This window comes from Thunnus thynnus, chromosome 11 (genome assembly GCF_963924715.1).
Source record: "Thunnus thynnus chromosome 11, fThuThy2.1, whole genome shotgun sequence".
NCBI lineage: Eukaryota > Metazoa > Chordata > Actinopteri > Scombriformes > Scombridae > Thunnus > Thunnus thynnus.
The window spans coordinates 7,031,543-7,057,993 of record NC_089527.1 but is presented as its reverse complement, the minus strand read 5'-3'; the positions used below and the strand labels follow the sequence as shown (position 1 = coordinate 7,057,993).

General features: G+C 37.9%; 2 protein-coding genes across 6 annotated transcripts in view; one reads left to right on the top strand and one right to left on the bottom strand.

Annotated features, from left to right (window-relative positions):
* glsb (glutaminase b) overlaps positions 1-1,853 on the top strand; it is a 49,473-nt gene extending 47,620 nt beyond the window's left edge. For both annotated transcript variants that reach the window (XM_067602970.1, XM_067602973.1), the window contains one exon: positions 762-1,853. In XM_067602970.1, the coding sequence (XP_067459071.1) occupies positions 762-909 (148 nt within the window). In that variant the 3' untranslated portion in view covers positions 910-1,853. The remainder of the gene's footprint in view (positions 1-761) is intronic.
* Positions 1,854-3,980: 2,127 nt separating this feature from the next.
* stat4 (signal transducer and activator of transcription 4) overlaps positions 3,981-26,451 on the bottom strand; it is a 43,639-nt gene continuing 21,168 nt past the window's right edge. For 2 of the 4 annotated variants that reach the window (XM_067602965.1, XM_067602967.1), the window contains exons 20-24: positions 25,999-26,135; positions 25,369-25,560; positions 25,201-25,246; positions 24,873-24,978; positions 23,961-24,180 (exon numbers count right to left, since the gene is read on the bottom strand). In XM_067602965.1, the coding sequence (XP_067459066.1) occupies positions 24,157-24,180; positions 24,873-24,978; positions 25,201-25,246; positions 25,369-25,560; positions 25,999-26,135 (505 nt within the window). In that variant the 3' untranslated portion in view covers positions 23,961-24,156. Of the gene's footprint in view, positions 4,433-4,830; positions 4,943-5,779; positions 5,841-5,949; positions 6,130-6,550; positions 6,691-6,784; positions 6,862-7,346; positions 7,388-8,864; positions 9,001-10,211; positions 10,314-10,406; positions 10,491-11,372; positions 11,415-11,627; positions 11,719-11,809; positions 11,840-11,931; positions 11,992-13,334; positions 13,428-13,541; positions 13,701-13,826; positions 13,979-14,815; positions 14,905-14,992; positions 15,072-15,183; positions 15,262-15,670; positions 15,767-15,970; positions 16,116-17,248; positions 17,377-19,800; positions 19,826-22,193; positions 22,249-23,960; positions 24,181-24,838; positions 24,979-25,176; positions 25,247-25,368; positions 25,561-25,998; positions 26,136-26,451 lie in introns of those variants that run through there. The other 2 variants (XM_067602969.1, XM_067602968.1) reach the window with 2 other exon arrangements.

Genomic DNA, 26,451 nt, shown 5'->3' with positions numbered 1-26,451 from the left:
CAACTAAGGGATATGAATGTACAGTATATATGTATGTTGTTGGTACATTGAGCAGAAAGAAGCTTATAAGTCTGTTTAAGTTTGATCACATGACCTGTCGAGGTTTTATAAGCACTCCAGCACTCAAATCTTATAATTATGACTCACTGTCTCGTAATTATAAGAAAAGATCTCATAATTACATGAAAACAAGTTCACAATTGCAAGATGCTTTTCTCATAACTATGAGATAGTAATTCATAATTAGGAAGTTATAATCATGAGATTAACGCCTCCAGTTTTTGCGTTAATTCAATACGCTTCCATACGTTTGGATTTGGTTTCAGTTTTTGTGAGAACATTTGCAGAAAAGATAATCTAACTGGTACATATCTTCATGTTTACTGGTTTAACCCTTCTATATCTAACCTCTGGTCCGAGGCGGCTACGTGTCTTGAAAAACAGCTCACCTTATATAATTTATTCTTATTTTTATGACTCCGAAAACCATATTTGCAGGTTTAACTGTTGCCAAGAAGACACATAATACACTCATGGTTCTCCTCTGAGCGTCCGATCATTTTAGAGGATGTTTCTCTCATAGAAAGATCATCAGCTGTGATCCATAAAGCAGCCATCTTTCTTTTTACCCTTTTTTTCTTTGCAATGCAGCGGTGATATGTATATAGTTTGTGCTAAATGCTGTTTGTATGTATAATAATCCTTCTCTATGGTTCCTTTCTTCACGTGACAAATAATACAACAACGTGCGCTCTGTACAGATGGGGGAACACGCCGATGGAGGAGGCGGTGCACTTCGGCCACCACGATGTCGTCACCATCCTCCAGCAGTACCAGGACAAATACAGCCCGCCTGCCGGTTCTGACGACAAGGAGAGAGTGGAGAAGAGCCTGGACAGCCTGCTGTAGACGCGTCGGAGCTTTAAGCTTCTCCTCAGCGGTGAACCGTCGCGCTTTTTGTACATTAGCTGCCAAACTTCTGAATTGTGAGCTGAACTTGTGTTTCTCTGTCGCAGCAGTAATCTTATTAGTGTGCTATGCTTTCAGGCCTCTATCATAATGTAATGTGTGTGTGTGTATGTGAGTGTGTGTGTGTGTGTGTGTGTGTGTGTGAGCGCCTTATCAATACTGTTAAATTAATGATACAATATCTGAATATCCGTAACGCAGTATGTGACTCATGTAATCCGTCTGTACTGTTCGATCAGATTGTATCAACTTGTATTAGTTTAGTTTTGTTTGTACTGTTCACTACCTGCTAGTATTTGTGTTATAATCTCACCGTAGTAGTTCTGTGAGCTTTGTAAGGTGTGTAGAGATTATTACGTATATTCTTATATGTGTCTCTGAATGTATAAATATGTATAAATACCCGCGTCTATTGTCAGAACGTCCTCCTGACTGCTGGAGGCAGGATATTTGAAGCTTCAGATCTCCATCTGAAGTCACTGACAGATTGTATTCTGAATGTATTTTTCCAGTGGTAACACTCGCAATAGAAGCAGTTTGTATTTATTTCACAGAGACTTTTAAAAGTGTAAAAAAAATTCATCTAAAAGACGTCAGATTGTTTCATTTGTTGTATTTTTTTTCTTTGTCGGCATAGTTACATTTTTCTGTGGGTGTGTTCGTCACCTAATGTTCATAAAGCAGATGTGTTTCCTGCTTTCTTCCCTCCACGTCCTCTTTCTCTTCCCACCGTGAATGCCAGCAAGTACATTTCTTCTTCATTTTAAAGATCCAAACATGTATTGAGACATACGGAAATACTCTGCTCGGAATAATAATGTGTGTCTGATATGGTTTTTTTTCCACAAAATAAAGTATAAACACCACTTTAAAATCCCTGAAAATGGCATCTACTCCCTCTCCCTCATTAAAAATCCAGAATCTGTGAATATGCAAATATTCCAGATGTCTCCTGCTTCACTGTAAAGTCCATTTTCAGTGTTTGTGCTTCTGGAGGCTTCAAGTTTCCACATCACACTTGTGTGTGAGTTGAATATTGGACCACGATTGGCTCCAAACTGGTTGTGATGTCATAAATCCTGCTCGTAGGCTTGAAATCAGACTTTTAACTGGCTCACTTTCAGCAGATGAATGTGAAAACAAACTCTGCACAGTGAAGCTCAAACATCCAACTGAAGGAACAAGAAGATTTTTGTATGAAGGGGGACTTTAAGTTTTTCCACATGAACAGTAAATAAGACAAACTACAAACCGGTACATGGACGGTGTTGTGCTGTATTAAACATCCCCCGTCGCGGGAACACACATTTGAAGACAGTTGCCTTAAAACGACAACTGAACGTACAGATAATACCCACTAGACTCATGTTTTTCGAGACACAGTTTACTATGAATAACCTACACATCGTTCTCATTCCACATCATATTCTGTTTAAATGTTTGCCTCCTCGTCATCTCCCATGAGGAAAGTGTCACACAGGTCAGTATTTACCGGTTCGGTCAAGCTTTAGCTTTAGCTTTAATCTTCATGGTTAAAGTTTTGACTATTTCAGTATCAAATATATCAAATCTTAAGATCAGAGGAGGAAAGAAGTTCTAGGATTGTTTTATTTGAATAGTTTTTAGAGGCTGTGAAAAAGTGAGTGAGAATGACTTGTATTTCTTACCAGACTCGTCATTTATTTTTATTTTAGCCAGTCACATTGCTGCCACTTACTATCCTGAGTTTTGTTTGTGTTCACCATTGTTTTGATACATTTACGGTTTATTCGAGTCAGAAAAAGTTCATTATTTATTGTTCATGACGTATTGTCAGGATTAGGGCTGTAGTCTGCTGGTCGACTGGTCGATTAGTTGGTCGATATGCTCTCGTCCGACTAAATTCTCATTGGTCGAATAATCTCCGTGTTACTTTCATAAGAAGAAAAGTGCTACATCAGTAGCCTTCCGGGATTAATCCATTATTTCCTGCGGCGGGAGGGACAAACTAACAAATTACCTGTGAAAACAACGGGGGTGTATTCAAAACACCCCCGTTGTTTTCACAACTTTGAACTCGCCCAACCTAACGGAGACTGCTGGGTCTAACTGTACTCAACGGCTAATGAACGTTTACTGAAGGTACTGAATGTCTAATGAGTCAGCGTTTCTCTTGTATTAATGTGAACGAATCACCGCCAGGCCAAAAGATATTTTTTTAATGCCAAAAATAACGCTAAATATCATATATTCAAAACACCCCCGTTGTTTTCACAACTTTGAACTCGCCCAACCTAACGGACACTAGTGGGTCTAACTGTACTCAACGGCCCAACCTAACGGGGACTGCTGGGTGTAACTATACTCAACGTCTACTGAACGTACTGAATGTTTACTGAATCAGCGTTTCTCCTGTAATAATATCAACGAATTACCGCCAGGCCAAAAGATATTTTTTAATACCAAAAATAACGCTAAATATCGGTAGCGTAACTACGTTTAGGAATAGGGCAGTGGTTAGTATGTTTGCGTAGCGAGTGGGGAAAGAGCGGCGGGAAAGTGACGGTGGATGCCAGCGGAGCAGAGGAAAAGGTTATCGGTAAGTTCTCAGTCTGGCATTAAATATACAATGCAGACTAAAGTGTAACAGTTAATAAATGCTTAAAAAAAAAAAAGTCAGGTCTGTTGTTTCCCCAAGTACTGGAAAAGTGAAGGGGGTTACCTCCAAAGTTAGCAACAATAGGTTAGCATAACCTGAAGAGGCAAAACGGAGAAATGTGAGTTCACTGTGCACTCTGTCCCGTTACACCTGCAACTAATCGATTAGTTGAAGATTATGTACAATTTCAGTCGACCAAGATTTTCTTTGGTTGACTACAGCCCTAGTCAGTACTGATACTCCTGGAAAACTGAAGACAAGCAGTCAAGAAATTTGACCACTTAATGTTTTCTTTGTTTTCTCTCCATAAATAAAGTTATTATTGTAGATTTGGTGCTGTATAATGAAGATGTGATTTCCCTCGGCACTGGAATGGGTTAAAAATATGTTTATTTTAATGAACAAAATGAAATACAGTACAGCGATGTCTTTTACACACACACAGCAATAGAGAGACACAAAGTCAGCTTGTATAAACATTCAAGTGAATCTCCAAAAAGAAAAACAAATCAATTATTAACAAATAATCATCATAAGAACATAGAGAGGCAGTCAGTTTAAACATCTATTGCATCGCCCAAACATCTTAACATTCACGATATCTTTGTACAACATATTTAAAACATCTATGCAACAAAACACATTGCTTGTTCTTGATTAATAAAATGTTTCATCCTGACAAAAAGGTGCTGGCACATTTCCTGGGGGGAAACAAAATTGTCCTGACTTGATGAGCGTCTCCTCTTCAGATATGCGGTAGAAAGGGGATCGAGATGTGTCAAGTAATTCAGGGAAGAGTTCCTTGATCAGTTGGTGATGCTCCATCTACAGGGAAACAAAAAGGTCACGTTTAAATGAACTGAAGAGACGAGAAACATCAAACCAGCTGTATATTTGAAAAAAAGTGGAATTACTCAACTGAAGAGATTGTCAAAGCTGTGCTAATCAATGTTTTTATATTAAAAATGGATAATAATAATAATCGGCCGTCCTCCCTCAGCTCTACTTCAATTTTAACCTCTTTTAGCTCGTTTTGGTTTTGCAACTTTTACATTTTTTGGTTAGGGGGTGGGTGAAAGGGCGAAAAAAATCGTGATTCTTGTCTTGTACAATTCTGAATCACGAAATACTTACTAATATTATATTCCATTTCTGCCATGTCTGTTCAGCTAGACGACTCTAAATTCGACACAGTGTACCTATGAGAAATGTTTCAAACCCACATGTGCGATGGCGGTTTTGACACGGGCGTCTGTTTCCGTGTCCATGTCCACGTCTGTGTCCGTGTCCATGGAGAGCGGCTCTTGAGGTGGAGAGGGAGGTGGCGTAGGATCGCTGTAGAAAAAAAACAACACACTGTAAATAATAAAGGCAAATCCTTCCTCTGCTTCCTGTCAGTTATAGCACACAACAATACAGATTGACAGGGGGGCAAAAGACGGCTATGGTGGCATGGAGTTCGTAGTGATGTGAGGAAAAAGCTGGACTAATTATAGCGCCTCCCAAAGAGTGGCGACTGGAAAAGAAGGTGAGCCAGATAAGTGGGGTCTAAGATGATTTTATGTGCTCTTATTACAGTTTGTTTTTGGTTTTTAAGTGCCAGTGATTTTAGATGACTTATTGACCATCTGCTGGAGATGATGTGAGGATACTTTCAATTATGTCTTGCGCTGACGTAGAAAGAAAAGTCTTTTTTGATGCTGCGGTCTGTGTTGAGGTGACATTCCAGTTTACTACAGTTTATTTTGAATGAGGCAGTGATGGATATGAGGTTATGGCTGATGATTATAAGGGGTTTAAAGTGTGGTTTGCACCCAAAAGTCAATAAGTTTGTGAGTTGTGGATGGGTTGAGCAACAATCAAATGTTAATTTGACCTGAGCAAATGGGTGATGAATGCTACGGTTGCAGCCGGACAGCTAAACAATGAGCTGAAACTTGCTATAAAGCTCCGTAAACACATTACACACTGTCATTTGATACATAATTATTATCAAAAATATCAATTAGCACGGCACTTACTAGCTACATGATTTAAAGGGGGAACTCATGTTAGTGTTTGGCGCATTTTGAAAGAAAGCATCCACCATTTCTCAGTGATGGGGCTGTAGCTGTAGATACAAAGTGTTTATTTCTGAGGTATTTTTTGTTTATTTATCATTATCTTACTTACTCTGACTGATGGCCCCGTATTTTCCTCACATAACCGTTTATCTCTTCGAATGTCGGCATACCTGCAGAGATACAGGTCATTAGAGGGCTCATATTCAACTACTATGTAAATCTCACATTATAAATCCATGAATCATTACAAGGATTTGAAGGTTAAGCAAGAGACAATACTAGAACTGCTGTAGTAGCGTCCGAAGGCTGTCTCTTTTTTGATGTCTGGGTAAAGATAAAGCAGAGGGTTCCTGGTCTTGTTCCCTTTGACTTTCAGGCTGTAGTTGTAAATGATGTACGGCAGAGTGTCCACCAACATTTCCTTCTTGGTGTAGGGCTCTACTGAATGCACATAAGCCTCTACAAGCAAACACAAGAAGACAAAATATCTGGTTAAGACAGTATAGACGACTCAAAAACGTGTTTTTCTTCTTGTCCGTGAATGTATCCCTCTGCTGCAGCTTGGCGAGTAACGGTCCCGGGCGAAGAAAAAGAGGGAATATCGTTCATAAGTGACTGTAAATTTGATATATATCGACTCAATTTAACTAACTGAGGCAACTTTGGAACGAGGGCTGTGGATTTTCTTACAGTGTAGTCTCGTTCCAAGAGAATATCTTCAGGGTCAGTAGGGAGAGTAGGAATTATTGCAGCCACTAAGACTCATTTCCTTATACATAATGGCACATCAGTATTGTATTAGGCAGACTTGCTTTGAAACTCTAATTTGAATTTGAATTTGAAATGTGCTAAATCTGACTTGACTCGGACAGAAACGTACCGCCGTTGGAGTGATCGACCCAGCTGAAGGTGATAGCTCCGTCTATGATGCTTTCACTGAAGCGGAGCAGAAAGGTCCCGGCCTGTTTTTCCTTCAACAGGGATTTTGTTTTCTCCCTGCTCACGAACCCCATGATGGACCTGAAGCCCACATGAAGGATATGACAAGACTTAAGTTAAAACAGTGACTTAATCGTCATCCACATACTCAGGAGACAAGATTATTTAGTCTTACCCATCCTTCCAAAAGTCCACCAAGTGTCTTTTGATCAAATCCAGGATTCCATCAATCCAGATCCAAACGCCTTCGTTCTGTCCACACAGGAAAGCAAAGAGAGAGAGATTAAGCTCCTCAGATTCTTCTCTAACCAGTAAAGTAAAGGAGTTTCATTTAAAAATATTGCATAACTTTTATCCATCTAACAAACTCATCAGTAAATATGAAAGATGCTCATTTTGTAAATCTGAAACAGAATCAATATTACAGATTGGTTAGATGTATCTTTGTAAATATTTAGTTGCTTTAGTATTCATCAGAACACGTAGTTTTGTTTTCATCTGTTAAAACCAATAACAGTATGATTGATGACTGTATAAAACTTATTTTTCTGCGAGGGAAATGTCACTTTTTTGAATCGAGAACAACTAACAGTTTGCCCAATTTTTGACTCGCACAAAAAAGCACAAAAAAACTGCTGCTCTTCTGGAAAACATCACATTTGATTTGATTTGTTTTGTCACATTTATTTATTTATTGGTATTATATTATTAGTAACTACACTAACTAACACACACACCTTGGAGAACTTCTGCCAGGGAACAAGATCATCAGGATCATCTGTGAAGACGCAACAGTTACAGAGAAATATGAAAAAAATTAACATAAATGTAAAGTAAAATATATTATTTTAGTACATTAAAAACACAACTGATTGTCTAATCCTTAATCTGAAATCCTATTGATGAACACTCATGTATTTGTTTTAATTTCTATAAATTTTTTAAAGGAGTCGCTTAACATTTTGGGAAATACGCTTTTTTGCAGAGAGTTAGATGAGAAGCTTAAAGGTGCAATATGTAAGAATTGGTTATTTCATACTCCACACTCCAAACCAACAGGGGGCAGCATATCACCGTTACATTATGCTACATTAGTGCTGAATCAATAGTGCATTATCAGTGCTCTGTAAGCTAGCAGACTAGGTAACTAGGACTTTGATTAAGTATGATAGCAATATCAATTCAGTGCTAACGTTGAGCTAACATTTGCTTGAATAAATTTAACCTAGAAGACAAAGTGCTACTTCTTCACCCTCTCATGTTGGACTGAGGGCAGACTGGACAGTGACTCATTATCGCCTCTTGAGGTACAAAGTTGTATTATGAGATAGGACGGGCTGGGGCTAGTTGGTTAGCATGTTAAGACATAGACGTCTTTGACATACTGTCAGAACTGTTATTTCTTGACATTCTGTTGATAATTTAATTAATAGTTAATTTTTGAATGTTTCAAACTAAAATTCTTACATAAATCTTACATATTGCACCTTTAATATTACTCTCATGTCTGTGCGAGAAATATGAAGCTACAGCCAGCAGCCAGTTAGCTTAGCTTAGCATAAATACTAGAAACAGGGGGGGAAACGGCTAGCCTGGCTCTGTCTAAGGAGGAACAAACTCTGTATACAAGCACCTCAAAAGCTCACCAACAATCACATTATATCTCTTTTGTTCAATCAATGAAAAAAAACAAAGTAGCTTCATAGAGATTTCAAGGAAGTCACCGCACCCGGCCAAGAAATACTCACTTAACTCCTGGTAAAACAACAACATGTTGTTCTTACTCATTGGTTTTTGTACGGACAGGCTAGCTGTTTCCCCTCGTTTCCATTCTTTGTTCTACAACAGGCTGCTGGCTGTAGCTTCTTCTACAGGCTGCTGGCTGTAGCTTCATGTTTATCACACAAACATTAGCATGGTATCAATCTTCTGATCTAACTTTCGGCAGGAAAAAGAATAAGCGTATTTCCCAAAATGTCAAACTGTTTTTTTGACAAAGAAGTTCACAGATGACAGATTTACAACTTGAACTGTCTTCAACAGTGACTTTTGTTGTTGAATAATAAAGAAATTATTCTGAGCTGCTCACAAATACTTGCAAGCAATTACAATATAACAATACTGGTTCTCTGCAGAAATACTGTATATATTAGTGTCACATTAAAGTAACAAGACCTCTGTAACAAGAGTTTTAGCAAGCAACCACTAGAAAGTTCCATGCTGCAATTCCTCGGACGAGACGGTCAAACACTTACCCACAATTTTGTGTCTAAGCGTGGAGAGCTGGTCTTCATTGAGCTCTCGTTTGCCAACAGACAGAAACTGCCAGCTCAGAGCCTGTGACAGCTGCTGCCAGGCGAGTGGAGGAGGGTCGACAAACAACGAAAAGTTCTGCAGAACAAAGTTAAGAGTTTCACTACAGTTTGTTTGTGCTGCAGTGAAAAAATGATCCTAATTCACTGTCTGTCACAGGGATGTGCCCCCTCTCTGGCTGGTCGTGAAAATGTGATTTAACTAGAAGTTTAAATTTGCAAATATTCACTCATCTACTACAATAAAAAGAAAGAAAATGGTACCGTCTGAACACGAGAATGAAAGATGAACGAAGGTCTTTATTATAGTGTAAAACATGTACAGTACAAACAGGAAAAACTCAATTCAATTGACTGTTTTCAGATAGTTTTCAGCTCCTTTACTTAAGTAAAAGTACCAATACAGCGATGTAAGAATACTCCATTACAAGTAAAAGTCCTGCATGAATAAAGTAAAAGTACATAAGTATTATGAGTTTGATGTAGTTAAAGTATTGCAGTAAAAGTAGTGGTTTGGTCCCTCTGACTGATACATTATTATATATGACATCATTAGATTATTAATAGTGAAGCATCAGTGTTAGAGCAGCATGTTACTGTTGTAGCTGCTGGAGGTGGAGCTAGTTTCAACTACTTCATATACAGTTAGCTAGTTTAGTCCAGTGGTTCCCAACCTAGGGGTCGGGCCCCTCCAAAGGGTCACCAGATAAATCTGAAGGGTTGTGAGATGATTAATGGGAGAGGAAAGAAGAAAAAACAAAGTTCTGATACACAAATCTGTTTTCAGTTTTTGGACTTTTTCTCTAATCTTTGATTTTTGCTGAAATATTGGATCATTTGAACATTTATTGAAATGAAAGCATGTGAGAAGTTTAAAGGGAAAAAATCACTATTTGGTGGAGCTGTTAACAACTCATAGACATGTGAAATGTGACCCCGACTACACACTGCTTTTTGTAAGACGTCAAAAGACAAAAAGGTTGGAAACCACTGGTTTCATCTTTAACAATGTGTTGTATTTTAAAAGCTTGTTATATTATCCATTGTGTCAAATCTTCACCTGAAAAGTAACTAAAGCTGTCAAATAAATGTAGTGGAGTAGAAAGTACAATATTTCCCTCTGAAATGTAGTGGAGTAGAAGTATAAAGTAGCATCAAAAGGAAATACTCAAGTACCTTAAAATTGTACTGAAGTACAGTACTCGAGTAAATGTACTTAGTTACTCTCCAACACTGGATGTGTCTCAGCATGCAGCTAAAGAGAGCGCTGCAGTGTGATGGTGGATTTACCTTCGGTTCACTGGTGGACAGCATGCTGTACCACATCACTGTGGCCCAGGCACTGGGGATCTGACTGGTACTGGAGATGACAACCACAGGCAGCGAGCTGGCCTGGACCCACACAGGAGGAGACCGTTTAATAAACTTCCAACACTCTCTTCTCCTAATCCAATATTTACAAGTTCAGAAACAGTTGAAACTCACCTCAATGTTAAACTCCAATCCGGCGTGCTGAAACTCCGTCACAAATTTAATTATGTGGAGTTCTTCAGTGACTCCCAGACGACTCTGATGAAGAGGAGAGAGACATTACTTGTATAATTACTGGAGCTGAAACAATTAATCATCAGAAAATTAATCTGCAACAATTTTGATGACTGGATAATCTTCTGTCATTTTTTCAGCAAAAATGCCAAAATTTCATTGTCAAATGTGACTATTTGATACTTTTGTTAAACATATATATATATATATATGTATAAAGCTCAATATTTTCGGACTTCTGGTTTAATAAAACAACACTCTTGAATATGTTAACTTCAGTTTAGGGAAATTGTGATGACATTGTTTCATTTTTTTCTGACATTTTATAGACTAAAAGATTAATTGGTTAAACGAGAAAATAATCAGCAGATAAATCAATATTGTAAGTAATAGGGATGTGCAGTATTTGTATCTGTATTTGTCGAGGCAGCAAAATTATTTGTATTTGTATTTGAATAAAAGTGTTTTTGTTTTTATTACGCTTTTAATTTTAGAAAATTCAAGTGTTACAATAAGTGTTCATAAATAAACTACCTTACGAAGGAGAAACGTTTACTCATCGCCTCATGCAGACAGACTTCTAACTAACAAATATTTTTTAAAATATTTGTATGAAACAAATATTTGTAAAAAAAAAAAAACATTATTTGTGCTTTGCCGAATAATGTATTTGTATTCGGGCACACCCCTAGTAAGTAATCATTTGTTGCAGCCCTAATAATGACTATACACCAGCACTTAGAAGTAGTGAGGCAAAAAAACCCACCAGTGGCTCCCCTTTTGTTTGTTTTGGAACTTGGACCATGTTTAGCATCGATATACAACATTATAACAGTATATAAATAACAGAAAATCACAAAAAGCATAATAAGGCCTGTTTAATTGAATGAGAACATCTCCTCGTACCTCAGCTGCTCCTTTAGTTTTCACTTTGCTTTCCTTGAGTGACTAAAAAAAAAAGAGAGAGAAAATGTGTCCGTTATATACCGTTCTACGTTTGTTTAGCTCAAGTGATGCATGAATTATATTACATGTACTGTTCATATAATACAAAGCAATATGTTTAATTAATAACACATAGATACCCAAAAAAAAAATCAGATTTCAAAGGTTTAATATGTCTTAAGCTTCAAGAGTTCAAGAGTTTGTGGCGTTACATACCATGTGCCCAAATTCTGCCACCAAGCCTCCTTCCGGCGCGTCCACGTCCAACACTTTACTGTTATCCACGGTGAAATCGAAGCAGCGGAACCTACGACAACATCAGACAAATGTGTCAAAGTTAATCAGCAGTCTATAACGATTTATGCAATATAATATAAACAATCGGCCGGTTTACCTACCCTTTAACTGTCTTGACTTCTTCAACATCCCTTATTTATCAGAAGGGAAAAAGGATACAAAAAGTTTAGAGGAAAACAAAAGTTTCTGTTTATGTAAAATAATAATAGTTTATTTGACTTACTTGTCAAACACAGGTTTGACTTGGAGTCGGCACTTGAATTCTGGGAGGTTTGCTAAGAACCTGAGAAGAGAAAAAAAAAAACAGAAACTAATGGCGTAATCCACAAATAAACATTCATTTTATTTTAAATATGCTACTCTCACGTCTTCCTGTCGACTCCTATTAGCTCATATTTAGCAGTTTATTGAAACATAATGAGGTGATAAGATGGTGAGAAGTGATGTCACCTGCAGGAAGTGGTTTTAAAAGGTTTCTGCAGACAGTTTTTTGCTGTTGTGGTTTGTTTATACCAACAGGTTCATTATTACTGCTGTGAATCCAAACTGAATACAGATTTTGTCCTCTTTTAACACTTTTAAAGTCTGTTGGTGGTGAGAAGTTAGTTAGTTAGGAACTTTAATGTCCATATTGTGGAAAATTATCTTGGGCTTCACCACATAACAATACAAAACAAATGGGACAACGATGAGGAAAGGGACACACTATCAACAAAAAACATGATTTAAAATACATAAATACAGTAAAAGTGAAATAAAATGGGAGTGGATTTTGTGAAATTGCATTCAGCATCACTTCAAGCTTCATATCTGCTTTATTTTTAACATGTGGAACATCTTGTATTTCTTACAGTTAGAAAACGATAACATTACAGTAATAATTCAACACAAAAAGCAGTTATAAAGTTACAGCAACAGTAACTTCTTACAGTACAGTGCTGTATTTGAAGTACTGTACATGAAACAAAAGCTCATTTCTTGTAAGGTGAATGACCTGAAATCACTCTACAGGTGATTTGGAGAAAATGCCTGCAGAGAGACGGTGTTAAAGCCTCTGGAAATGTGGCTTGAAATCATGAAAAATGCATATGTGATATCAAAGTTGAGTGTCTCATTAAACATCCACAAAATTCTGAATGAAAATAAACATTCATAACTATTAGAAAACGTAGCTCAAAAACAGCTCATTTTGCTGCTCAAACAGTTTCTGAGGACTGTGAGGGTGTGTTTGGATCACGTTTGATTGACAGCTCACTTTCAGCTCAAATACCATTTTATTTTCAATCACTAAAACGTTTTGCTGACATGGAATAAACTAAATCTATCAAACGGACCCTACTTGGTTAGAAAGCTTGACTAGCAAGATAGGTTAGACCACCCGAATCTGTGTTTTTATTTAACTATACCTCCCGGAGTATGGCGCTAATGGTATTAGCATTCTCCATTCACATACATGAAACAGTTAGCATAGCTTAAACGTTTTGCTATTAACTACCAAATCAAATTGACCCTACTTGGTTGGAAAGCTTGAATAATCCACTAACTAACACACTAGGTTAGACCAACCGAATCTGTTTTTTTATTTAATTATTTAACTTCTATTTAATGTATTTTATGGCGCCTTACCTCACTGTCACTGCAAATCGCACCCTGGTCTTCAGTATCAGGGGGCGATTTGGCAAGCTCGACATGATAGGTTGTTTCTCAACCACTAGAGCCCTGCAATGCAAGAACACAAACAAAACACGTCAACAATAAAGAGGTATGTGTGTGTGTGTGTGTGTGTGTGTGTGTGTGTATAAAACACAGAAGAGTCCCGATGCCATGACTCACTTGGTGAGAAGTTCTTTGTACAAGGACAGTGTGAATTTCTCAATATCTGGGAGTCCAGGGAGGTTGGAGTCATCAGTGATGTTGTATTTCTTGCTCTGGTCTTGCAATTTCTGCAGCTCTTGATGTATTTGTTGGAGCACTTCTGCCACAGTTGTGAACCTGCACATACAGAATAATCACACACAGGCACGCACAACACTACATCTGTCATTAAACGCGACAGGTGGGACAGAAAACACAAAACATCTTCTACATGGAAGATGAAAAGCTAAAGTGCTTTCTTACCATTTCTGGAGATGGTCCAGACTGGTGTCAGCTGGACTTCCTATGCAGGACATCTGCTGTCTGTGCTTCCACTCAGGCAGCTCCACAGCTGTGAGAGTCTCCACAACCTGCTTTGCCAAGTTTAAAATGTTCAATATCTGCTGCAGCACCATCTGTAAGACAAAACAACAAATACAACAAGCTTTAAATTTCACACATTAAAGTGTGTTTCCAGGTGTATGAAGTCTCTGCAGCTGCTCCTCATCTCTGAGTTGCATTGTGGGTAATGTAGGCACCAGGTTTTAACAAGGAAGAAGAACTCATGGAATAAAAAAAAAGATGATATCTCTGGTTCTGTTGCATCATCTAATTACGATACTTAATTAATCAATGTAGAAATTATTGTGGCTTCGAATCATTACATTATATCAAGCATTTGAGCATCTTTTTGTAAAACACAATGAGTTTTTGCATTGATTGAATTTAACGGGAGGAAAAAACTGCCTGGAATAAAAATCAATATGTAAAAACAATACTGTTAGAGCTTTGAACAGACTGTTGTTATGAGTCTTTGACATACTGCAGGTCAAGGAAGCTGAAGTTACTGAACGTTAAAAGAGAAAATCATCATCATCAATTAATATATTCATTATTTTTTTTGATTAATTGATTAGTTGTTTGGTGAAACATGTTCATTACTGTTTCTCAAAGACCAAGACAACATCCTCAAATGTCTTGTTTTGTCCCGACCGACAGGACGAACAGTTTTTATTAGAAAACGATTAATTGATTGGTGATTAATTAATAGCTGACAACTAATTGATTAATCGACTAATAGTTGGAGCTCTAAAATGCCTGGTTCAAGTCTGGGAACCTTTGTTGCATCTCTCTCTAATATATAAATATGTAATAAATCTGCTGAAGTGTTCAAAATGTATCACAAAATACAGACATACTTTGAAGATGAAGATGCTTTAAGAGTTTGAGAGTCAAACATGCGTCTACAGTACCTGCTTTGTTCGTACGATAAATTTGGCCCGTTTCAAACATTCATCTTCCACAAAAGCACGAGACTCAGCCAATCCAACACGCTGCTCCACTGGTGACGACAAATGAGACACAGATGAAGCAGGAAGTCAAACCAAACCAGTCGTCTGTTTCTGTCTCTCTCTCTCTCTCCTACTAACCTTCGCTTTGCCAGGTCTTCTGTATATGGTCGAGGTTTTCATTCAGGGCCTCCAGTGACTTAATTTCCTTCTTTACATCCTGCATCAGAGTTAAATAAATGGTAAAGTCAGTGAAATACAAACCAATAAACCGTGTGATGTCAAAAAAAAGAAGAAAAGAAAAGAGAGAGAGACAGTCCGAGCGAGTTTACCGAAGTCTGCCGTCTCAGTTCTTCAACGTTTTTGTACAACTCTCTCCATGTTTGTTCCATGGTCGGACGACTGCAACCCTGACAAAGAGATTCATTTCATGCTTTTGCTTTAATTGCCGCATGGTGTCATTCAAACTAGATTCTAACAAAAGAGACTCTCACGCTAACAGTGCAAGTTTCACCACAGAAACACGGCATTAAACACAACAGAAGAAGAAAAAGCTCCACATAATGTGTATTTGTTCCTTTTTTTAACAGAATGAAACAGATCTGAAACACTACAACAACCAGAAACACATCTGAAAGTTTAGATGTAGAAATAAAATAGTAAAACTGAATAAAAGCCAAATTTGAAAAATCTTTATTCAGGCGTTTGATCTGCAGTCTTGACATAACGCCGTCACAGACTTTTCATCTCTTCTACCGACAAAACCGGTTTAAAAATCGACTGTGCTGATCATCTTTACTGATATCGTTGTGATCTCACCTGTGACACAGAGGTGGAAACAAGGATTCTCTTTTCCTCCTTCAGACATTCAGAGACGATAACGGCAAAGTTCAGCGGATCATGTCCAAAGTTCTCCTACACGGGACATAAAGACACATAAAGAGAGGAGAGGTCGTAATTATTTTACTTTGAGAAAAGATAAGATGAAGTTAAACTGAACATCATCTCAAAAGCAGCAACAAAACAATATTCAGTTCACATACAGAACCAGTCAAAAAGTTAAGTGTATCCAAACGTTTGACTGGTATACTGGTATACCGGTATACTATAACAGCCTACCAGTAAGTAGTTCTTTAATCCTGGAAAATCAGGTCCCTGTAAAATCTTGTGCTCCTGGATAGAAATGTTCCACTGTTCTTCCAAATGTTTCAGTAGTGCATCAAAACAAGTTCTCGCTGTATTTTCATTCCCAGCTGCCGAATCCCTAAAAAAAAAAAAAAAAAAGCAAATCAACAGATAAATATATATATATATATAATTAATTTAAGGATTGTGACTGTTGACTGTCGTAACTGATCAGAGTAACAGAGTGATTGATCTCAGGAGGGGACGAGTTTGAAAAGCAAAAAACCAAAAACATGATAGACGATCAATCAGCAATTTAACACATTTCTGGGAGAAGTTCCTCCTCTGACTCACCGGATATTAATCTGGTTGCCTTGCCTACCGAACAATAACACACATATTTACCTTATTCTTCATGTTTTTTGGGGATATTCCTCTCCTTCCTTTTATTATATAGTAATAATAAACATTATATACTGTAGTTATATATAGATTTATGTGTTTCTGTGCAGATAATTGTTGTAGTTTTTCTTTTCTTGTTTGCCCAATTAGAAGATTTGGCTGATGATTTTCTTTATTTTTCTCATCATCAATTAACGTCATGTGCAGAACCAAACCAACAAATAACTCATCTTACTTACAAGTACTGTGTGTTTATCCAAAGCCTGATATATCTTATTCCTCTCTAACCTCTGCGAGTCGTTCTTTTAAGGAAAAAAATGTCTAAATTCTCTGATTCCAGCTTCAAATGTGAATATTTCCTGGTTTCTTCAGTTCTCTATATTAGTAAACTGAATATCTTTAGGCTTTTTGAAACATTGATCGACATTTTTTTTTACCGTTTACCGTAAATGCAACTGTACATATATATATGTGTGTGTATATATATATATATATATATATATATATATATATATATATATATATATATATATATATATGTGTGTGTGTGTGTGTGTGTGTGTGTGTGTGTGTGTGTGTGTGTGTGTGTGTGTGTGAATACATTCTGCTTTTGTGGGGGTTTTAGTTTTGTTTGTCATCTTTTCTGATCATGTTTTATATATTTGACATACAGTATATGTTCAAAACAGAAGAAGAAGAACATGACAAGGAGCCACAACTAGATACTATAAAGTGTCACAAGCCAAAACTGGAAGCACTGGTTTAATCTTTAACAATACAGCGTCATTTATAAGCGTATCGTATGCTATTCCAGGTAATAAGTCAAGTGCAATAATCTTAAAAGCAACCGTGTATTATTCCCAGACTCACCAGTCCTGGCTCTCGATCCAGACGCTCAGACAGTGACGGATCTCTCGGGGGAATTTCCTCTCATACAGTCGGCTCACCTGGCCCTGCAGTGCTGAGTCAAGCCTCAACAGTTCCTGCCACTGGGCCATCTGCGCGATTAAAGCCCCAAAAAAACAGTGACAAGTCTGAAAACCATCACTGTAAATAAGGCGGTTATGCTGAGTAATACTATTACTACCGGGTTACTTAGTTGGCAGTTTGACAGTTTACCAGTTTTGATCCATAATTTCAATGGTAGGTCTTAGCATCAAATAGCATCAAATTTGAAAATATATTTGAATTAGATTATAACAATGCACCTAATATAGTTATTTAATACTAATAAGTATGTAATAATATGGATTACTACAGCAGTGGAATAGGGCTGTTTGCTGCCTCACATTTCGAAAAGTTATAAATAAATAAATAAATACATGAAACGCAATGTGCACAGACTTATTATTTGCCTTCCCTTAATAAATACAATATGATGTTTGTGAAGACAAGCGTTAGTAAGAATATAATTACCATCAATGGATATGAAATGTAGACTATTCCCAGTTGTAGGATGATTTATCCTGAAGTTGCTGCCTGAATATTCACTTTTAAACAACAACAAAACATGAATAAAATGTTTATTTCCTTCAGACTTACTGTGTGGTTGTTGTTTCCCGGTCCGATTATAGCAGCAGGCTGGTAACTCCGGACAGAAAGTAAAATAGTCTGCAGTGACTTTCACTGTGTCTGACAGGGAAGAAGAAGAAAAGGTTGGGCTTTATAGTTAACTGACCCTCCCACAGATCACGTGATTCTCGAAAAATCAGAAATCCAGCTGCGTCAAGCAGCCGGTTACAGCTGCAGGGTTACACACTCTTAACTTCCGCCTTCAAAATAAAAGAGCTGTGCTGTTACTGGGTGTTATTATTTCCACACTGAAACACCATACATATAAATCATAACAAAAAATATATTGATTATAACACCTCAACCCAGAAAACAACATCAACAACAGCACAAATAATTACAAATAACAGTTAAGAGTGAGAATATAGTGCTGCTCATAACAAGACACATACAGACTATGAATGTATTACATGTAGTAAAGTTTATTTTACAGTTTTTCAGGCTTTTCTCCGCGTTTCAACACACAGATTGATCCATAATGAAAACTGCAGAGAGCACAAAAGCCTCAAATTGCGTCTTTTAATCAGCAGAGCTCCAACTTGCATGCACTTTTTACTTCTCTAGTATTTCGCATCTATAACATAATCAGCTGAAACGTCCGTCAGAATAGGTTACAGCTATTAATGTGACTCAGGCGGGTCTGAAACATGTTAAATTAACGTCTGAATTTTACATTAATGTCGTTCAGGAGTCACTGAATGTGATCCGGGATGTTGCAGAAACATCAGCACTGATGTTCTGCTTTTTGCCCACAGCTGCTTGTGTCAAATTCTTTTTTCCTTTGACTTTATTAAACAACTGCAGCATCACACAGCAGCTGAAACTGTCTTTAAATTGAGAGAAAGTGATGTGCGCTTTTACGCACGTGGCACAACAGAGGTAACTTCATTAACAGCTGATCGGTCAGGATCTGACGGTAATTAATGCAGCATTGACTGGATATAAAGATGTCAGCCGCTACACACAGATTTCAGGTTTATACGGCGGGATTGTTTGAAGAGAAAGCAACCCTAAAGCCTAAAACCTCATTCCCACTCGGTTCCCAGATCCGGCCCACATACCGCGTGGAGTGATGGCATAAACAAAAACATCTATCACCACTGTCAGGACCTTTTGTACATATGCTAGGGATATAAGTATCCTCTGGTTTTTATAGTTCAGTTCTCAAAATGGGTTGAGGAGTTCCCGCAAGGCAAGATGACGCATTAAATGCTTAAGAAGAGAAATAATTCCTAAATATGTGGCTTCCGCGGGAAATTTACAGTCATACAAGGGGGCTGTGATGGTGTGGACATGTCGTTTAAAGTACCGGTGAGACAAGGAAATGATTCAGAAAGTCGGGCGTGGGCCCTGTTTACACCTGGTATTGACATCCGTCTCTGGTTGATCCGATCACAAGTGGTCAGGACATCTCACTTTGCCGCTCTGTATGAGAGAGAGAGAGAGAGAGAGAGAGAGAGAGAGAGAGAGAGAGAGAGAGAGAGAGAGAGAGAGAGAGAGAGAGAGCTGCGTCTCTCCATTGAGAGGAGCTGTGCGCATTTACGCGCGAGACACACAGCAGCATAACTTCATTGACAGCAGCGGTCAAGATCTAATGTTAATAATGTTCTTGTTTTCTTCTACACATCCAATAGATCAGCTGTTACACACACACACACACACACACACACACACACACACACACACAGTCCGGGTTCATACTGTTTGGAGTGAAGCAGTCATCCTCCCGATAAATCCTGAGCTTATCATGTCGAGCAGCGCAGCAAAACTAAAAATTATCAACTTGATAGGAAAGAAGAAACTATCCAGCAACGTTTAGCTTCTGACAGACAAGCGAAAAACAAGTTAGCTTCTGGTTTTGGTTCAATTATTATTCTATTTGTAGATTTGAAAAGGGAAAGCGGTTATATGAAAACAGGAAAAACAGGAAAAACAAACAGGAGGTGGATTACGTCTTTTAATTCACATGAAGAACAAATTAATTTGTTTATCCTGTTATTAAACAGCTTTGGATCCGGAGACGGGAAAGCAATTCCCTGCCAAGTCTGCTGGAAGATAGAGGACGTCAGTTGAGTAGGCGTCCTTCAGTGTGGTCCAGGACGCGTCGCGTTTACATTACTAAAATAAATGTGGTCACCTGCGTCCCAGACCGCTTCCGAATGCGGTCTGATTGATCGGATCTCAATCCATCTCAATGTGTCTTGGGTGCGTTTACACCTCTGTTCAGAGCTGTGCACTTGTGCGGATGTTAATAGCAGGTGTAAACAGGGCCTAAGTACTGATCATAAGATCACAGCACAGCACACTCACACACTCTTATCAGTCTGTTATCAGTCTGTGAGTGACCATGTTTGATTACTAGTGAGCACTTGTGGAAAAGCGTCTGTGTGCGCAGAAAAATATGAATGGAACCGTGTGAGTTATGACAATTGTTATAATTATTATCGTTTATTATATAACTAACTAATTGGGGAAAAATACTAAAGGTATTAAAGTCTAAATAAACTAAAGTCTAAAATACTAAAGTCTAGCTGCGTTGTAGCGTCCAGAAGAAAAATGGAGGATGTTTAATTTGTTTTCTTGCACTAAACAGACAGAAGGTAAAATAATAATTTAAAACTCCATTAGCATTACAGTAATTAGTAACTCGTTAGCACCAGAAAGTTAGCAAACAACATATAAAATAAGCTCAAAATTATTTATTAAACTTCCTTGTTGACACTTTCGCTTGGAGCAAAACTCCCATTACAGTAAAACCAGTTTGGACTTATTGTTTCTCTCTCTGTGCTCCGTGTTAAAGGGCAGATTCACCATTTTTCAAGTCTCATAGGTGTCCATATGAACAGTGAAAGAGGTTTTCCTCGCTGTAATCATTCCTCCTGTTCATACTGGCTATTAAAAGATCCTTCAAATGTGCTTTCAATGTAATTGATGGAGGCCAAAATCCACAGTGTGTCCACACAGTCATTTAGAAGTAGATGTGAAGCTTATATGAGGCTTCATCAGTCTGAGTTTGTCATATCAAGTAGATATCTGCCACATTTACAGTCTTTTTAGCATCAAAATCCCTCTTTGTTTTGCAAACTTTTCACACAGGAAACACACTACGCATTGGGGTCATTGTGAGTGAGGGACTTTCCAGTAGAATAACTTGGGGAAGTGTCAGTGTGCATTGACGTAGATACATGTATATACATATATATATGCACACTATATATATATATATATAGTTATATGGTTAACCACGTGTACCTTTGCCAAAACAAGTTAGTTCTCATCCTTAAAGTGTTTTTTTTTCTTGATAACCCAAAAACTACAGTTAGAAAACACTTAATAATAAAGCATAAATCTCACCTTCGAGCCGATTAGTTTAGTAACTTTTTAAACTATGGAGATTTTTGTGCTGAATTTAATCATAACTGCTCGATTAAAGAATACAATAGAGTGATAAAGATTGCTCCAGTTCCCGCTAGAACAATGAGGCAACAGCTTTTGGTACACTCTTATGTTGCGTCAGTCGCACAAGCAGTTCATTAAAATCATCTCAGAAATATATATGGAGGTGTTTCCCGTGAATCAGACTCTGAAAAGCTGATTCGTGTGATTGCGTCACAAAGACTGAATCACTGTAATTCACTTTTATTGTTTGTTTTATCAGTATGTGGCCTTTTTATCGTAATCCCCTCTCATATGTGCTCATCTTATCATCAAATGTGCTCCAAATGTAAGTGATGGGGGACAAAATCCACACAGTCATTTAGTGCAAAAATGCATTTAGAAGTAGATGTGAAGTTTATATGAGGCTTCAGCAGTCTGAGTTAGTCATATCAAGTGGATATCTGACACATTTACAGTCTTTTTAGCATCAAATTCCCCCTTTGTGTTTCCTCGGACAGTGTTTCCCTGTTGAGCTGAGCTAACAAAAAGAGGAACTTTGACACTAAACTACTTGATTTGACTCATTTGGATGCTGAAGCTTCAGATAAACTTTTAAATATGTTTTTGCACAGAAGGAGGACTGTGGATTTTGTCCCCCATCACTTCCATTGTAAGAGCATTATGAAGGGATCTTCTAATGGTCAGTATGAACAGGAGGAATGATTACAGCAAGAAAAAACTGTTTCAATGTCCATTTGGGCTCCTGACTGTTGTTTTTTTTATTGTTTTGAACCCATTTTTCTGTCCTTTAAATGTGTGTTGTTACGTTTGTTTGACACGTGGGGCTGAAGGTGCAGGTCAGGACCTACTGGACCTCCTTTGGGTGGCTCTGTTTGCAAGGCTGTTGTACTGAAATGCATCATATTATATGCTGTCAAATGCATGGAAAGGGGGGCTTTGTGTAGTATTCTGGATGTAGTCAATAGTTCCCACTGAAAACATAAAAAAGTGAGAGAATATGCTCAATACGTGCACAAATACAGGCACTAAATGGCACAAAGGTGTAATCAATGAATGTGTTTACACGGTGCATCATGTCCTTTTTTTAATTATATTCAGGATATGGCGTTTACATGAAACCGTATAAATGATCATAACAGTATCCAGGTTTCTGATCGTCTGCCTGCAGGCGTGTCTCGATTTCTCACCATCTCAGCCACTACGAGATGGTTCAGATTCCTGGACGAGGTGGTGTTTACATGCCACAGTATCAGGTTTCTATCAGAGTACTCCAGGTAGTATATCAAGATTTCTGAAACCGAGATAAGCTGTTAACATGTGCAAAACATAACCAGGATACTAGTGTGCATGTAAACACAAAAAGCATAATGGATAATCCTATTAGACTAATATCAACATGTATCTAACGAACTAACAGCAGACTGGACTAGACCTGCATGGTTCAGATGGTTTTTCCAGGTCAATTACACATCAGCCCTCTCTTGACTCACCGGGAATCACATGGTTCACCGCCCACGCCTGTGTATCAAGCTGGTAGCAGTCGTGGCGAAGCCGTCTTTACTTCCTGCTTAGAGACCTTCTTTCAGAGTAAACTACTTGTTATGCCTCATCATGGCTGACAGGTGGCAGACAAGCTCACACTGACTGGATCAGTGAAGATGGAAATGAGTGAATATAACAAAACATGTTGGATCCAAACGTTGTGCAACTGAATGATTTAGTGAAAGAGACGTAGAAGCTACTGATGCAGAAATAAAATAAAAGACAATAAGTAAAATAAGAGACAAAAATAATTATATTCAAATGACTTTATATACAGTAGAACCTCGTAGAAAATCAACTCAAAAACAAGTAATCATACACTTACAGTGAAAACAAACTACAACAGAATTTCTTTTAAAAACAACAATTATGGGTAACACTTTATTTTACAGGTCTGTTAATTTATACACATTTTCTGGAAATTTGCAGGTATTTAATGGTTCATTTTTAGGACATTTGCAGACAGGGTGGTGCAATTAGGTGCAAATTATAAGAAAAGTGCCAGCTCATTATATTTCATGTTAATTTGCAAGAATTCTTAATAAATCAGATTCTTTACAATTCTTTAGGTGACATAAGATACTTTTTTCAGCGTGCAGTTTTGTGTGTCAAACAATATCTATTATACATTATTAAGTTGTTTCTTAAAAACTCTACAATGAGCATATTTCCTGTGTAACCAAATTACATAAACCTTATAAAGAAATGTCTTAAGAATGAACAGTTACACAGCAGCCACTTTTATTGAAAAACCTAATATTATAAACCAAATATATCTTTTGATACACAAAACTACACACTGAAAATATTTGTTTGCAAATTGACAACTTATCACTCACCAACTAAACCAACTGAACACTTTTTTTCTGTTTTTTTCTTATAATTTGCACTAAATTCCACCATCGTCTCTGTAAAATGTCCTAAAAATGTTAAATTACCTGCAAATTACTCAGGAAATTACTATAACATTTAGACAGCTGTAAAATAAAGTATTACCCCATTATGAATATATGAAAAATAAGGAACAACAGCAGAAGCAATGAACTTAACAAAAACCTCTTTTCACACAGTTTCATAATCGGAAAAATGAAAACATCGATTTAAGGTTGTCGCCCGCCTCTTGTCCAGCGTCTCCTGTGATTGGCTGCAGCCCCGGTACAGCTGATGGATGGACGGATGTTTTTAGGTTTGGCGTCGCGTCAGTGCGAAAACATGGAAGGATTCAAGAAACCTTTGATCAAAAATGTGGCACGTTTCATCTCGCTTTATTCTGAATATGGAGAACTCATCTGGAAGACAAAGAGAAGAACGACATTAGCAGCAGACTTTTCTGGAAACATTTGTCCTGGTTTAGTAGAGGTTAATAATCTTCACCTTGTGTTTAGCAGTAAATTATTTAAAGGAGCAATGTGTAAGATTTAGTGGCATCTAGTGGTGAGATTGCAGATGGCAAACAACCCTCGTCCTCGCTTTATTATGGATCCCACTGCTTTTCTTGGCAAGACTCGCCAGTGTGTAGCATTCAAGCACTAGGATTCATGCTTGCGAAAAGCAGCGGGACCTATAATAAACACCTCACCCTCCCCTTCCAAGCATGTAGGAGAACCTACGGTGAAACTTGCCAAAAACGCAAAACGCCCTCTCAAGAGTTTAGTTTGTCTGTTCTGGGCTACCGTAGCTGTACTGAAGGGGACCCTCTTCCTATGTAGATATAAAGGGTGTGTGTGGGACTGACCCAAACTACAGTGTGTGTGTGTGTTCTTGGTAATGAGGGAACGAGCGATGTGGCTCATTGATGTGTTTTTAATAGTTTTTGGACAGAAGGATAAGATGTACAGGTATCAGGCTTTGGATGCACAAACATTTCTAGTTATTAGAATCAATTCCTTGTTGGTTTGAGTCTTTTCATAGAATTTATTTACAGTAAGAAAAATACAAAACATTGCAGAAGTCTTTTAAATGCCAGTGCATAAAAACCTACGGTTTCAATGTCGAAGCACAGCTGCTCGTTGAGCATGTCGAACTCTCCGGGGGTCATTGGAGGCTCAGGAGACTGACAAGGAGGCGGTGTGGTGCTTGTGTTAGAGCTGCAACAGCAATGACAGATTGATAATATAGATTAGGGAACTGCTTCTGATCAGCAAAGGGAATTAACTCAAATGTTACTTGTTTCATTTTTCTCTCATATACTTCTCTAAATGTGGCCCATTAATTAAATGAAAAAGCAAAATGATTGATTGATAGTTTAGTACAAAGTAAGTTAAATAGAAGTCTTTGTAGCTTACAAATGTCCAGCATCAAGAACTCACCGCAGTTCGGAGATGGGGATCAGGGTAGACGGGATGTATGGATGGACTGGAAATTCAACAAAGATATAAGAGAGATTAGTGTTGATGTTTACAATCTAGTCAGCAGACAAATAATCAAAATGTGCATTTAAAAAAAAACACAAAGAAGAGAAGGTTGCGCTGTCTTGCCTTTGCTGGGCTGACTGTTGTAGAGCCGTCCGAAGGCCTCGTCTTTGGGGATGTCTGGATAGAGGAACTTGAGCGGGTTCTCGGGGACGACCCCGTCCGAGATCACTTTGTAGTCTCGTATGATGTCGGCAAACGGCAGAGCGCTCAGCCGGCTTTTAGTGTAAGGCTCCACAGAGTTGAACTTCACATCTCCTGTTGGAAAAAGTCACCGTTAGCAAACAAACAAGGACGACTGGACTGTTTAACTGGAACCGACCATGAATAAATACTTTCTGTGTCTTACTTATGAGCCACATTTATGAGGTTTTCAGTGTAGTATTCATCTGTAACATACTTTATTCCCACAAACATGTCATTTTCTTCTTAACTATTCAAACAGCACATGGTGCATGTCAGGTGTCTGTTCTCTTAACACTAGATTATAGCGATAAAACAGTGAATTTCATATTTTTTTTACATTAAAATGGCCTTAATCAAGAACTTATACAGTATAAAGTTGAACAGAATTGCACTGTTTGTATGTTAACCTATGACCTGTCATGGTTTAGGTATAATGAGGATAAACACAACAGATATACTCATGATCAGAGTGAGGTTTCCACAGTGGAAACGGTATAAAAGATGCTTCACCGTTGTCTTTGTGCTCCACCCAGGTGAAGGTGATTCCTCCGAGGTGACTCTCACTGAAGCGTAAGAGGAAGGTTCCCGGCTCTCTGTCCTTCAGCAGAGTGCGCTCCATCTCTTTACTCACAAAACCCATGATGTAGCTGCACGGACGGTGGAGACGAGAGGCGGTAAAAAGAGAAGAAAAACAATCATTTCTTCATGCTTTGCTATGAATCTTTACTCAAACTCTTCTGTGGATTATAGCTGCTTTTTCTGTGTGTGTTTTGAGCTCCAGTTTACATTTTACAGGTTTAAAATGTCAACTGAAGCATATTAATACTGTTTCTTTCATTTCTTTCAAACACTTCCCATGTTTGTCCTTTTCAGCAAAGTGAAAACAAAGATATTCAAAAGGTCACTGGGGCGTAAACATCCATGTTGAGGTAAACAAGTGTGAATCCGGCGCCTCGATACAGA